Below are 14,305 nucleotides of genomic sequence, written 5' to 3'. Positions count from 1 at the left end.
GATAGAATACTAGGAAACATCAAAAGCTCATCTCACTCAGATGGGTTGCCAATGGATGCAAACAGCCAATAGATCCTATCTACACACTTCAGGGTAGGGTTGTTGGAGGAATCTGTTTGCGGTGTACAGCTTGGTGAGCTTTTACCAGCTTAGCACCCCAGATACCAGCTTGCTCATCCGCAACCTGGCCTGACATGTTGAGTGGCAAGTTGGCCAGCTAGTGGTTTTTCGGGAGTGTGTTTTTAATTTGTGCAAATTGCAATTTGCAAAAAAATTGTGGCTGAAAATATTTACAGAAATTGCAATCTGCACAAAATTGTGGCAATAAAGAGTGCAATTTGCACAAAAGTACACCTGCAATATTTACAGCTGCAATTTTGTGCAAGTCACAACTCTCACATTTTTAAAAAGCCAGCCCCCTCACAAAACTGCTCAGAGAGCTTCGGCTATGGGGCGGTATATAAATGTAATAAATAAAATAAAATAAAATAAATAAAAGCTGGCAATCTTCCAGAGTTTGAGGAACTGACCCCGCTGCTCAGCTTGCAAATGCAAGCCACATTAGGGGCACTGCAGCATTCCATCAGGCCCGAAGAAAGACGTATTTCCCTGTGACGGCCATCCCTACTTCTGGGTGAATGCTTTTTAAAAGTCTGAAATAATTTTATGTTGTTGTCCATAGTCTAGGGAATTGGATGTGTAATTTGTTCAGATTTGGTTGAACTTACGAAATAGAAAAAGAGTAGCCTTGAACAAAGCCTGGTGTGCATGTCCCATCTGTAACTAATAGGGTCTATATCACTATTTGATGCAAGGACATGCAAGATAAAGATTATAGAAACATGGTTAAAATTAAACATGCTGTATAAATAATAATGGGGTAGATATTCAGTGGATCTGAAAAGAATACATTTGGTAAATTTCCATCAGTTGACTATTAATAGGGTGCAGATGCATTCTGTAATCAAAGGACAATGATTGGTGAAGGGCAACCTCTGGTATCCATCCAGAGAAAATTAAAGCATTTGAATCCTGTTCAAAGTAGATTTAGGCTACAATTCTATAGGCACTTTCCTGAGAGTAAGACACAATTAACTCAATGGGACGTACATCTGAGCAAGTATAGGATTGTAGAATTAGGAAGTCCTGGGAATGTAGCTTTCTTAGAAGTGTTCTTTATGGATTGAACTATACTGACTATATTTTGGGTTCTAAGGTTTTATTTAGCATGGTTATGTAACAGTTTACCTCCAATACTGGGGGGAAATGTTTTTGAGTTGATTTCCTTTGTGTATCTTATTTTACCGACATGAAGAATTTGTTTTCTCGTTGCTAGGTTTCACGACAGAAATTGTCATGTTCTGCTGGTTATGGAGACAATTATTTTAATGTAATATCCCAGTAATTACACTAATTCATGAGATTATCAGATTTCATGTCTGTTTGATTCCCATCAATGTTTCCTATTCAACAGGACTTAAGGCAATGGTAGAAAACCTTCTAGGTAGCCTTCCACGTCAAGCTGTACCATCTGAAAATCCCCTTTCCACACACTTAGGGTGCAATCTTATGCCTGTGTAGGCCTACAACTTGTAGGGCTTTTTTCTGTCTGAACAGACAAAGGGTTGCACCCTTAGTAGTCATAAACGTAGGAGGCTCTTTTTATACCTAATACCCTAATTAGACAATTGCTAACTCACTGGTAGAGCACTTGCTTTGCAGGTCCAATCCCTAGGTTAAGAGCGTGCCAGGTGGCAGAGCTGGAAAGACATTTCTTGAAGAGCTGCTGCCAGTTATAGAAGATTGAACAATAAGTGGATGGTATTAAACAGCATTGTATACCATAAATACCTTTATTAGAACCAACCAAAATGTCACAGTCATAGGACTGATATACACAACTATATGGAAGACACCTTCTTAATTCCAGTCATGTTTGGCACCTTGAATTGGCTAACCTTAAGTCTGCACAACATCTTCTGAATTTAGGGATGTGCAATGCTGGGAATCTCAATCCAATTAAGCCTGATGGGATTCCACAGAGTTTTGGTTTCAGTAAGCAGCGGTGAAATTTTGCAGATTTCCCCCCCCCCCCGAGTACAGTTTTTTTGTGTGTGCATGTTTTTTTGGCCCCCACCATTATAATTTGTGCAAATTGGATTGGGGAGGAATAGTTAAATTTGTGCAAATAGGGTTGCATGTATATACATATACATATATTGCAAGTCTACCTGTAGTCCTGCAGAGCAATATTCCCCTCTTGTAAATTTCCTTGTCAGTTTCATCCTCTCCACACAAACTACTTGGCTTTACCCAGCAGAACCATATTCAGTACTTGTCAAAATACTTTGCTTCCTAAACAAAGTGGTGGGGGCAGGGCAGTCATTTCATCCAATCCCAGGAGGCAGGAGTTGTTTGAGTGTTTAAAAACCCTCAAATAACCCAACAACAACCCTATCCTGGCCAATGTTTTCAGATGCTCAAGCATGGGTCTTGACCAGGCTATCAATGGAGATCAATTAAGAGAAAATCTGTAACCTCATGAACTGAAAGGATACTAAATACACCCCTTCCCCAGCCCAATTGACTGTTAATTGACTACCAGCCCAAATATAATTCTATGGCTATTCAAAAACTTAAAGTAATATGAAAACAATATTTTCTGGTAATATAGTGAAAGAAGTTGATAAGAGAAAATTAAGTTCCCAATTATTTTAACAGATGCAAAACTGCAAACAGGGGGATTTTGACTTTCACTTCTTCCCTTCATTGCCCTACCTATTATAATTTAGATAATATTGCAGAAATATGTCTTGAGATGCCAAAGATGCAGCAATATGAGCCAAGAAAATATTAAAGCAATGTTCTGGACCACCCAAAATGTTCTACAGTAGTTGCTACTGCTATTTTGAAACATTGGGTGTGTCCCAAGTTGATGACATCCAGTTGTTTCTAGAATCTAAGGACTGTGGTTCTCAAACCATTTTTTGTGAATTACTCTCCACCACCCTCAATATAGCATGTTCTTTAGTAAATGGTTGCAGAATCCTGGCCAGGAATTCTTTAAAGCAGGGACAGGCAACAAGTGGACTTCCAGAAGTGTTGGCCTACAACTCCATTCGCCTAGCAAACATAGCCAATGGCAAGGACACTTGTTGCACATCCTTACCATTAAAAAGACACATTAACTTCATATTAGCTACATAATTTGTCAAAGTATTTATGAGTCAATTATGCAATTACGCCTTGGGGAAAGAAAAAGTCAGAGTAAAAAACAGGAATAACTTGAATCTTTCATTTAGGGTGGAAGCCTATGTATGTTTAGACAGAAAAATGCCCTAAAACTCCCAGCATTCCCTATGCTAGGAAGAGTTGTAGAATTCCCCCTCCCCCATCTAAACATGCATAGGAATGCATCTTAAGTCTATTTAGCAAATGGTTTAAGTAAGCAATCTGGAAATCTGGCCCTTTAAGATAACTTTGGTATCTTGAGGACAGCCATTTTGGGAAGAAGGTATGGTTGGCATGCAATATGGCCAGGCTTCAGTTAAAATAATTGGACCAGAGTCAGAAAAATTAACGAATGGAAAACCTAGGCAATTTTCCATCATAGATACTACTTCAGAGTAGGAAGAAGCATATATGGTGTGCGTATGCAGTCATTTTTATAGGAATGCAGGTGTGTCTCTCTTATCGTGCATTTTTGTGGCAGGAAAATACAGCCAATCACAACTTCCCATTGTGTTCACATGCAGTAAAAGATTTTTTTTTTGTCACACATGACACACTAACCGCACACTGCATAGAAGTGATGTTCAGGTAGGAAAATCATCATGTGTAAAATGACAACCTGAGGACTAAACCTCTCTGTGAGCCACTGCCAAAGGAAGCGAGGCAGGTGGCTACCAGGAGGGCCTTCTCTGCTGTGGCACCCCAACTGTGGAATGAGCTCCCTAAAGAGGTTTGCCTGGCACCTACACTATACTCTTTTAGATGCCAGGTGAAGACATTTTTATTTTCTCAGCATTTTAACAGCCTATCAAATTAATTTTAACTTTGCTGTTTTAAATTTATATTTTAAATCAATATTAATTTCTGCATTGTTGCTTGATTTTATTTGGCTGTGTTTTTATATTGTATTTTATATTATGCTTTTATACTGTTCGTTTTATATTTTGAATGGTTTCTACGGTTTTCATTTTTGTAAACTGCCCAGAGAGCAATAAAGAAATAAATATTAAAATAAAGTACACACTAAATTAAATTCACAGCCTATAGCTTATCCTAACTTCGTTCGTTTCTACTTTAGTTTAAGCATGCTGCGCCCTGATCCAGATTAGAACCAACTTGTATGGTTGGGTAGTTTAAACCTTCTACAGAGATGCTTTCCCCAACTAACATATGGTGAGACTGTGTGGAAGTCAAGAATTCCACCTTCCTCTCCACAGTTCCGGTGCTTCCGGCAGGGGATTCGAAGTGCCAAAATAGGCATGCTATAAGGATTCATCAGACAAGCAGTTTATCGCATGCTTACTACTACCCACTCATGGTTTTTCACACATCCTTTAGATGATGCCATCCGCTCCTTCTTGCCTTTTTTCCGTCACAAAATGGACCCCTTCTAATCTGACTTTTTTTTTTTTTTTTTTTAGGAAATAGAATGTGCCACCATTTCCTGCTGTGTACAGGAAAAGCAGTGCGATAAAAACACCCCCTGAATGGGCCTGTGATCTTTGTTTACTTCATTTTTCTAGTCCGGGAAGAAGTGATGGTAGGGAACTGCAATTTCCCCCTTTCTGATGATGCTCATAGATGAAACAGATACATGGTCATTTTTTTATAGGCAATCAAGGGCATCCATTCATCCAATAACACTGTACCCTCCCCACTGTAAACATTTTGAATGTGGGGAAATGTTGAGAGAATCCTTAGTTAAGTGAATAAAGGCACAATGCTATGCATGTTTAGAAAGAAAGAAAGAAATGTCTTACAACTCCCAGCATTCCCCAGCCAGCCATGATGGCTGGGGAATGCTGGGAATTATTTATAGGACTTTTTTCTGACTAAACATGCATAGGATTGCACCTTAAAGCAATTTGACACACACACTTCTAGGAGTGAGCTCTGTTGTACTCAATGGGACTTACTTCAGAGTAGACATTAGTGGGCTGAGTGTTGTAACCATTTGAACTCCGGGGAGGGGCAGGCAGGGTTCAAGCGGACACCTCTTAACTCTTTTACATACATACACAAAAGTATGCGCGCCTAACGCAGAAAGAAACTGCGAATGACTCCTAAAAAGACCACTCCCAACAAAGAGGGCGCGGCTGGACGCTCGTGGCTTCGATTCTCACGGACGTTTTGGTGCCCTTCTGCCCTGCCCATCCCGAATCCCAATTCGTGGGTACGACCGGTGAAGGCATATGAGAGAATTTGATTGATTGATAATCAAATGCAACTTAAACCGGATGCCCGTCCCACGTATTAAAACGACCCCTGTTCCGAGGCGTTGGGGTGTGTTGCCGCTGCTGCTGCTAATTCAATTATTCATTCACGTCCCCCCTTTTCTTGCCTCGGCTTCTCGCTCTCTGATCCCTTTGCATCGATCGGAGCGCGGGCCGGAAGGGCCCTCTCCGGAGACTCCCAAGGCGGCGGCGGCGGCTTCATGGAGCGCCTTCTCCCCTTTCAGCTTGCCTGGAAGTCTCTTTTTCCTGGCTCTATTTTTAAAGCAGACGCGCACCTGTTTTCCGGGATCCGAGTTTGACAGCTCTTTTGCTACCAACGTCCTCTTGCGCCTGGCTGGTTGGAGAGCGGCGCACCCTCGCCGCCGCCCTGGTGCTCCACGCGCTGCGCGCGCCACGCAGAACCGCCTCCCCTCCCACCCGGGGCTGGGCCGTCGGAAAGCAGAAACCGCTCCTTTTAAAACTTTGGTGCGCGTCCCGTTTGCTTGCTCGGGTGGAGTTGCAGCCGGCGGCGCGTGAGCTGGGCGCTCTCCGCGGGTGCGCCCGAGAGGATTTGCAGTTTCTCCCCGCGTGGCGATGGCTGAATCAGGAGGACACCCCGAGGAAGAGTCTGCCGTGGACGAGTTCAACGATATTATCAAGAGCAGATCTGGTAGGGTCACCTCTTCTTGCCCGTTTGGGGTCTGCTTCGTGCTCCAAAGGCCCTGACTGTGCCCCGGTTTGCGGGGCGGTTTCTTCACCCAGGCAGGAGGCTGGCTCCAAAGTTGGGAAAGTTTTCCCTGGCTGCCAGCTGCAAGTGTGTCCTTCTGCCAAATTCGACTGTATGTACTACTGTACCAGTGCTGGGTATGCAGCACTCTGCGGAAAGCTGTATTTATTTCTCTTGTGATCAAAAGGCATCTACAACTCGCCCTAATTGCCTTGAAGTTTATTTGTGTTTTATTTTTGCAGCGTATGTGGGCAGAGACGATTTGGGAGAACAAGACTTAATGTTTCAGTTAGCTTTCATTACAAATAATAATGATGATGTGTGCATGTGAGGCAACCCTAAGGAAGGATATGAGGAGATGGTAAAGTTTGTTTGTTTCGCATTTTTATGTTATTGTGAAGTCTGGCTTGGATTATGAACAGAACATAGAAAAGTTCAGAATGTAGCATTAGAGAAGAGGGCTCGTTGTGGGAAACTCTCACCGCCCCCTTCGTTATGCACCTCGACAGTCTCCAGGTTTTAATAAACGCGTAAGAGTGTGGAGCTGTGTTTGTAACGGGAAAAGGCCATTAAAGCTGTAAATGGAAGCAGCTGTGAGGCTTCTCTGTTGGATAAAGTTTCAGTTGCCTGGGCTGCCTCCCTGACTTAGCCTTGGAAAGGAACCAATTCACGGGCAATGCCGGTATTTATAGTCCATTCAGAATTCATATTTTTGCAAGGGGAAATACTCGCAAGAGTACTGAGGTACTTAATTATTTTAGAGAAGTTGTTCACTTGACAAGTAGAACAGAAAAGAGATTAATGATGGTGTCATTCATCCTCTCTTAGGCATAAGCCTGGGTTTTACTGGGGGAGTAGTTTCTCCCATTTCAGAGCTAAAACCACTAGTATTCAAGTATAGCAAAGTCAAGACAATAAAGAGGAATCTTTATGTTGTCAATTTTAGGCCTAGAGTAGTATCCAGTGTTATGTAGAGTAGGCCCACTGAAATGAATTAGACTTAAGTTAGTCTTAAGTCCCATTCATTAAAATTGGTCTACACTACATAGGACTAATATTGGATATTACCCCTAATTTAAATGTGATATTGACCATGGTTTAAAAACAAACATGTGACATTCCATATCACTGGTGTTTCATTTAAGCCCACTTACTCACTTATGTGTGCACTAGTGGCATATAATCGATCCAGTTCCTGAGCAGAAACATGTTAGCATGGTAATGTTACACATGTCACATTTGTGGGCCCTATTTAAATGGGAAGGTGGCCATGTGAAACTCCACCCAGATGGTGTTTTTGTACGCTCTGTGCTTGGAACATTTGGCGGGGGAGGGGAGCCTTTTTTTTTTGCTGTCAAATTCAGCGAGTGACCAAAGCACAGTTGGAATGGATTTTTGGTACTATTAACTTCTCAGTACAGAAAAATTTAATGATTCAAATCTCCACCTTGTACAGCACAACTGAATGCTTAGATGTTCCCAATCCAAATTCAGAGATTACGCTGAGGGATTTATCTCCACAAACTAGAAATTCTATTGATGATTCAGCCTGAGCCCCCTCCTGGGTTGTTTTAAGTTTGCTGCATCTTCCGAGGGAACTGGTAATGGCATCCACCAGGGTTGGCACCCTTTCTATTATCTGAAATAAATTATTTGTTATCCTGGTGTGAAAGAGAAATACCAGGGGCACTTGACCTTTCTAGAGACTGCTCACTTTCAGTTGAAACATCATATTTGCTCCTTAAATATGTAAGCACATTGGAAGCTGAAATGGTTTCAATGGCTAATATCCTGAGACAAATGGAATCTGCACTTCAGGATTACAAAAAGCAAGGGAGGCGGCATAATTGATGTTTGGCAGAGATACTCTGTTGTTAGCCTCTCCACCCCATCACTTTAAACAAGACATCATTTAAAATACTTTTAAAGCTCTTAAAAAGGTTGAGAGAGGTTTGAATTCCTAAGTTTTCAATCCTACGCATGCTTAGGAGTAAGCCACAGCTGAACACAGTGGGAGATAAGTCTGAATAAACATGCATATGATTGTGTCTGCATTATTTGTAAAAATATTGTGATTCCTATTATTATGTGTAGAGCATCTGGAATTAATTATCTGTGTTATGTTTTGTATGATAAAACAATTGTTAGCTAACAAGTGGCTTACGTTGTCCAAAGCTACAGAAGTGCTGTAACTACTGAGTCCCAGAGAGCATAAAGGTGTGTGCTTCAGGTTCAAAATCTTAAGGTTCATACCTGGCAACTCTAGCATTAGTACCCATAAAGCTCTCCACTCTTGCAAGCCTTGCTTTTTGTAACCTGAACGTTTTGTATGTGTTGTTTTCCCTTCATCCATGCTCAAACTTTACGGCTAGGTTATCTCTTACTGTGAAGAGTGAAAGAGGTCCTGTACGATTGGAAAAGAGTGATGTATTTAAAAGGCTCTGATCCCAGAAACTTTGCAGTGAGAAGCTGTGCCACTACAGGTTAAAAAAGTTGGACAAAGAGAGGACCATTGATTTGTTTTCGCCCCCGCATAGTTTTCTTATCAATATACATTACCCTCTAAGGCTGCCACTGAGGAGATTAGATTTTGAGAACTAAATATATTTCTGCGGTTTTTAAGTAGAAAAGAAGGATTACAAAGGAGTCCTATCAAAAGTTATGGGTGTAAGCAGGGTCTTGGTCATCAGAAGGAACTTCAGTGTTCTACAAGCTAGAAGGGTTTAGGAAGCAATTCATGGCAGGATGTGGATGTGAGTGTAAAAGAGTGACAGTTGGTCTGAAGGAACATTTCCAGAGATTATTTAGGAGGAAATGTACTGTTCTGGGAGTGACTCATTTTCTCTATGCTTTAACATTGCTTGTGGTTGGTTCCACCTCTTTATTCCCACTTAATGTGACATCAAACAGAAGTTGAGGCACAGGAATAAGAACTGGTATGTAGCTCAATCTAATGCACATTTAATTGGAAGTAAATGCTACTGAGTTCTTTGCAATAAGCATACATCATAAGGATCAGTTTTTATATGACTTTAATCTCTTTGAGATACGGGCCAGTTGAGATGTCATGATAAACCATGGTTTATTGTGACAGGAATGAGCCTACATGAGCATGTAGGTTGTGCTCTCTCCTTCCCTGGTGCAGCTGCAAAGAGGAGATTGGATACTAGTGTTGCTAGTTTTTGTTAACCACAATATAGCATTATGTCTGAACCCTTAACTGTGGTTAGTCTTCACTATTCTTCATTCTAACTATGGTTAGTCTTAACTATAACTCATGATTTGAAGTTGCTTGTATCAATTTCAAGCAAACCATAGTTAAGTTTAAGGAGGACAGGAGACAGGATAGCATATAAGCCCACGACTTGCTGTTTTTTGCTATTATTATAAACTATGAGCTAACGTGATGTTTGAACGCAAGCTGAACATGTTAAGAATATCCTTAACACTTGAACTCCGAACACTTGAGCTTGCCAATTTTAGGTGAAGCAACTTCAGTCATTCTTCCATGGTAGCCACAGTTGTATAGTAGGCCTTGAAGTAAAGCTGGCCAAGACCTAACTTAAGTCCATGCCTTAGGGCTGGTCATAGGAGGAGGCCTGGGACATGTTGTTTCCAAGATGACCAAGATAAATTAAATTCATTTCCCTGGGCACTCGGGTCACAGCTGTAGTAGCATTATAGAGGGGCGGCACACTAGTTTAGATTACAATGAGTCAGAAAAGTCTTTGATGGGAAATAGAGCTCACCTTGTAATTGAGGCAGAAGACAGGAAGGGGAAGCTGAACTCTTTTCTTCCCTGTGACAGTCTAGAAGGATTTTTTCAAAACCTATCTATCTGCTATTTCCATTTAAAAGGAATTACCAATTGGGGTCAAAGGAACTTTTCATTCCCATGCAAATAGCTGAAGTCATTGGGAAACTTTTCCATCCCTGTTTGTTGCAAACCAGGACCTGATTGGCATGTCCAGAAAAATTTGCTATTTGTGATTTAAAAGAGATATACATGATATACATGATGTTTAACCATGTGTTTAATAAGTAGGCCTGTTGTGTGATCTTGGTGATTAACACACGTGCGTCAGTTGACTTTAGATGACTTTATTTCTCTGTTGACTGAAAGTCTTTCTCCATGCTGGGGAAGATGGCAGTAAACATAATTGTTGTATTTCCATAACTGTATGCTAATAAAACGAATCCAAAGGCACATAAAAGAGGCTTTATACTTTCCCCTTGTGTACAGAGTGCAGCCGTAATATGAACATTTATTTTGAAGTCAAAGAGTCTGGAAAGCCATTTTAGATATTGTATTGCATCTGGAATAACTCAGCTGGAGGCCTTGCTGAGTGGCTGAGCTTAGACATTTGACACTAGCCTAAACAGAACTTGGCTGACTTAATTTGCAACACACACTGTCCCCTTGATATTGTTCCTAATCTTATCTACAGTTGTGTTGGATGTAAATCCTGTGGATTTTTATGGGATTTACATTTAATTGCAAATGTTTAGGATTGCAGCCACAGTCTGTACAAGCATAAGGCTATGGTCATTCCAACTCCTGGCTTGCTAAAGTCTTAGATTAGCAGCCATGAATAAGTCACAGGGATGAGCTTCCCCTCCTTCCAGCTTCTGTATTTACATCTTGGTTTCACTAAATTATTAACTATATTAGTAATTGTGTCTGAAACAAGGAATATGAGATATGGCATTGCGAGAAGGGCTTGCCAGTTTAGGGGAACACAGAGCAGACAGTTAATGGCTGTCCCATGTTCCGGCCCTTCTCGCACCCACAGGTTTGTTGGTTGCCCTATCAGCCAGCCCTCAGGCCTCCAGATGCTGCTTTTAAATGCCAGATCGGTGCATAACAAGACCTCCCTCATCCACGACTTAATTGTGGATGAGGCAGCTGATCTGGCATGTATAACCGAGACCTGGGTGGGTGAGCAGGGAGGAGTTAGTCTCTCCCAGCTATGCCCACTGAGGTATATGGTTCAGCATCAGGGTAGACCTGAGGGCCGGGGAGGGGGAGTTGCTGTGGTCTATAGGAACTCCATCTCCCTCTGCAGGCTCCCTGTCCATGTAACTACTAGTCTGGAGTGTTTGCACCTTGTGTTGGGCCAGCAGGACAGATTAGGGATCCTGGTGCTGTACCGCCCACCCTGCTGCTCAATAGGCTCCCTGGCTGAGCTGATGGAGGTGGTCTCGGATGTGCTGTTGAGGGCCCCCAGACTTTTGGTTCTGGGGGATGTCAACATTCACGCTGAGGGCACCTTATCTGGGGCGGCTCAGGATTTCATGGTCTCCATGACAACCATGTTTTGTTGTTTATTTGTTCAGTCGCTTCCGACTCTTCGTGACTTCATGGACCAGCCCACGCCAGAGCTTTCTGTCGGCTGTCACCACCCCTAGCTCCCCCAAGGTCAAGTATGTCACCTCCAGAATATCATCCATCCATCTTGCCCTTGGTCGGCCCCTCTTCCTTTTGCCTTCCACTTTCCCTAGCATCAGCCTCTTCTCCAGGGTGTCCTGTCTTCTCATTATGTGGCCAAAGTACTTCAGTTTTGCCTTTAATTCCATTCCCTCAAGTGAGCAGTCTGGCTTTATTTCCTGGAGTATGGACTGGTTTGATCTTCTTGCAGTCCACGGCACTCTCAGAATTTTCCTCCAACACCACAGTTCAAAAGCATCTATCTTCCTTCACTCAGCTTTCCTTATGGTCCAGCTCTCGCAGCCATAGCTTACTACGGGGAATACCATTGCTTTAACTATGCAGACCTTTGTTGTCAGTGTGGTGTCTCTGCTCTTAACTATTTTATCAAGATTTGTCATTGCTCTCCTCCCAAGAAGTAAACGTCTTCTGATCCACGTTTTCTCCCTCTATTTGCCAGTTATCAATCAAGCTGGTTGCCATAATCTTGTGTTTTTTTTTAGGTTTAACTGCAACTCAACTTTTGCACTTTCTTCTTTCACCTTTGTCATAAGGCTCCTCAGCTCCTCCTCGCTTTCAGGAGAAGGAGCTGAGGAGTCATCACATATGACACCACATATGCAGATGTGGTGTCATCTGCATATCTGAGATTGTTAATGTTTCTTCCTGTGACCATGGGACTGTCCCAGTATTCCATCGGACCAACGCATGTAGCAGGGCATACTCTAGACTTGGTTTTTGCAACTGGATAGGGAGTGGGGGACTTCACATTAGTCCCCGTGTGATGGTCAGATCACTGCTTGCTGAGGTTTAGACTTACAGCGGCTTTTCTCCTCTGCAAGGGTGGGGGATCCATTAAGTTAGTCTGTCCCTGGAGACTAATGGATCCGATTGGTTTCCAAAGGGCTCTGGGGAGTTTTCTGGATGATAGGGCTGGCTCTTCTGTCGAAACCCTGGTTGATCTATGGAATGCAGAAATGACCCGGGCGGTTGACAGGATTGCTCCCGAGTGCCCTCTCCTGAGTAGAGTTCGTACGGCTCCATGGTATATCCCAGAGCTGAGAGTGATGAAACAAAATAGGCAATGGCTTGAGGACAGATGGAGGCAAGCTCCAAATGTATGTAATCAACTACTGGTAAGTGCATACAATACAGCATATTCAAAGGCAGCAAGGGCAGCAAAAAAACAATATCTTATGGACACTATTACATCATCTGTTTGCCACCCAGCGGAACTTTTCAGAGTTGTTTGGGGGCTATTAGATGCAGGCCCCAAGGACATTATAGAACTCTCTGAGGACCGCTGTAATGAATTTGCCAGGCACTTCCAGGACAAAATCTTTGACATCCGTCAGGACTTAGACTCCAGTGTTATAGCGGTTGAATCTAGTGAGGTGTCCAGAGTGCAGGCTTGTCCTGTTTTCTTGGATGAGTTTTCAGTTGGTACAGCTTGAGGACGTGGACAAGGTGCTTGGACTGGTTCACGCGACCACCTCTGTACTGGATCCTTGTCCCTCTTGGTTAATAAAAGCTAGTAGGGATGGAACAGCCAGCTGGGCCAAGAAAGTGATTAATGCCTCTTTACAAGAGGGAGTGGTCCTGGGCTGCCTGAAAGAGGCGGTGGTGAGACCACTCCTAAAGAAACCGTCTCTGGATCCGGAAAATCTTAATAACTATAGGCCAGTGGCAAATGTTCCATTCCTGGGCAAGGTCCTTGAGTGGGTGGTTGCGGGCCAGTTACAGACACTCTTGGATGAGACTGATTATCTGGATCCATTTCAGTCGGGCTTCAGGCCTGGTTTTGGCACGGAAACAGCCTTGGTCGCCCTGTATGATGACCTATGTCAGGAGAAAGACAGGAGAGGGAGTGTGACTCTGACCTATGTCAGGAGAAAGACAGGAGAGGGAGTGTGACTCTGTTGATTTTCCTTGACCTCTCAGCGGCTTTCGATACCATCGACCATGGTATCCTTCTAGGACGACTTGCTGAGCTGGGAGTGGGAGGTACTGCTTTGCAGTGGTTCCGCTCCTATTTGGCAGGTCGGATACAGAAGATAGTGCTTGGGGAACATTATTCGGCCCCGTGGACTCTCAAGTATGGGGTCCCACAGGGGTCGGTTTTGTCCCCCATGTTGTTAACATTTACATGAAGCCGCTGGGTGCGGTCATCCGGAGCGTTGGAGTGTGCTGTCATCAGTATGCTGATGACACGCAGCTCTATTTCTCCTTTTCATCTTCAGCAGGAGAGGATGTGGATGTGTTGAACTGGCTGCGTCGCCTGTGTCGCCTGGCTGCGACAATGGACTGGATGAGGGCTAATAAACTGAAACGCAATCCAGACAAGACTGAGATGCTGTTAGTAGGTGATTCCGCTGACAGGATGGGGGGTGTTCTACTGGTTCTGGATGGGATTGCACTCACCCTGAAGGAGCAGGTTCGTAGCTTGGGTGTTCTTTTAGATCCATCATTGTCACTTGAGGCTCAGGTGACCTCGGTGGCATGGAGTGCCTTTTACAAACTCCGGTTGGTGGCCCAGCTACACCCCTATCTGGACAGGGATAACCCGGCTTCAGTTGTCCATGCTCTGGTAACCTCCAAGTTAGATTACTGCAATGCGCTCTACGTAGGGCTGCCTTTGAAGACGGTTCGGAAGCTGCAGCTCATGCAAAATGCAGCGGCCAGATTGATTTCGGGAACCAGAAGGTT

General features: G+C 43.3%; 1 protein-coding gene across 2 annotated transcripts in view; it reads left to right on the top strand.

Annotated features, from left to right (window-relative positions):
* The first annotated feature begins 5,885 nt into the window (after positions 1-5,885).
* The window catches only part of DMD (dystrophin), a 1,279,927-nt gene continuing 1,271,507 nt past the window's right edge, over positions 5,886-14,305 (top strand). For both annotated transcript variants that reach the window (XM_063126497.1, XM_063126496.1), the window contains exon 1: positions 5,886-6,114. In XM_063126497.1, the coding sequence (XP_062982567.1) occupies positions 6,039-6,114 (76 nt within the window). In that variant the 5' untranslated portion in view covers positions 5,886-6,038. The remainder of the gene's footprint in view (positions 6,115-14,305) is intronic.

The sequence above is a fragment of the Elgaria multicarinata genome, chromosome 5, assembly GCF_023053635.1.
Source record: "Elgaria multicarinata webbii isolate HBS135686 ecotype San Diego chromosome 5, rElgMul1.1.pri, whole genome shotgun sequence".
Lineage (NCBI taxonomy): Eukaryota > Metazoa > Chordata > Lepidosauria > Squamata > Anguidae > Elgaria > Elgaria multicarinata.
This window is presented reverse-complemented; position numbering and strand designations above follow the sequence as displayed.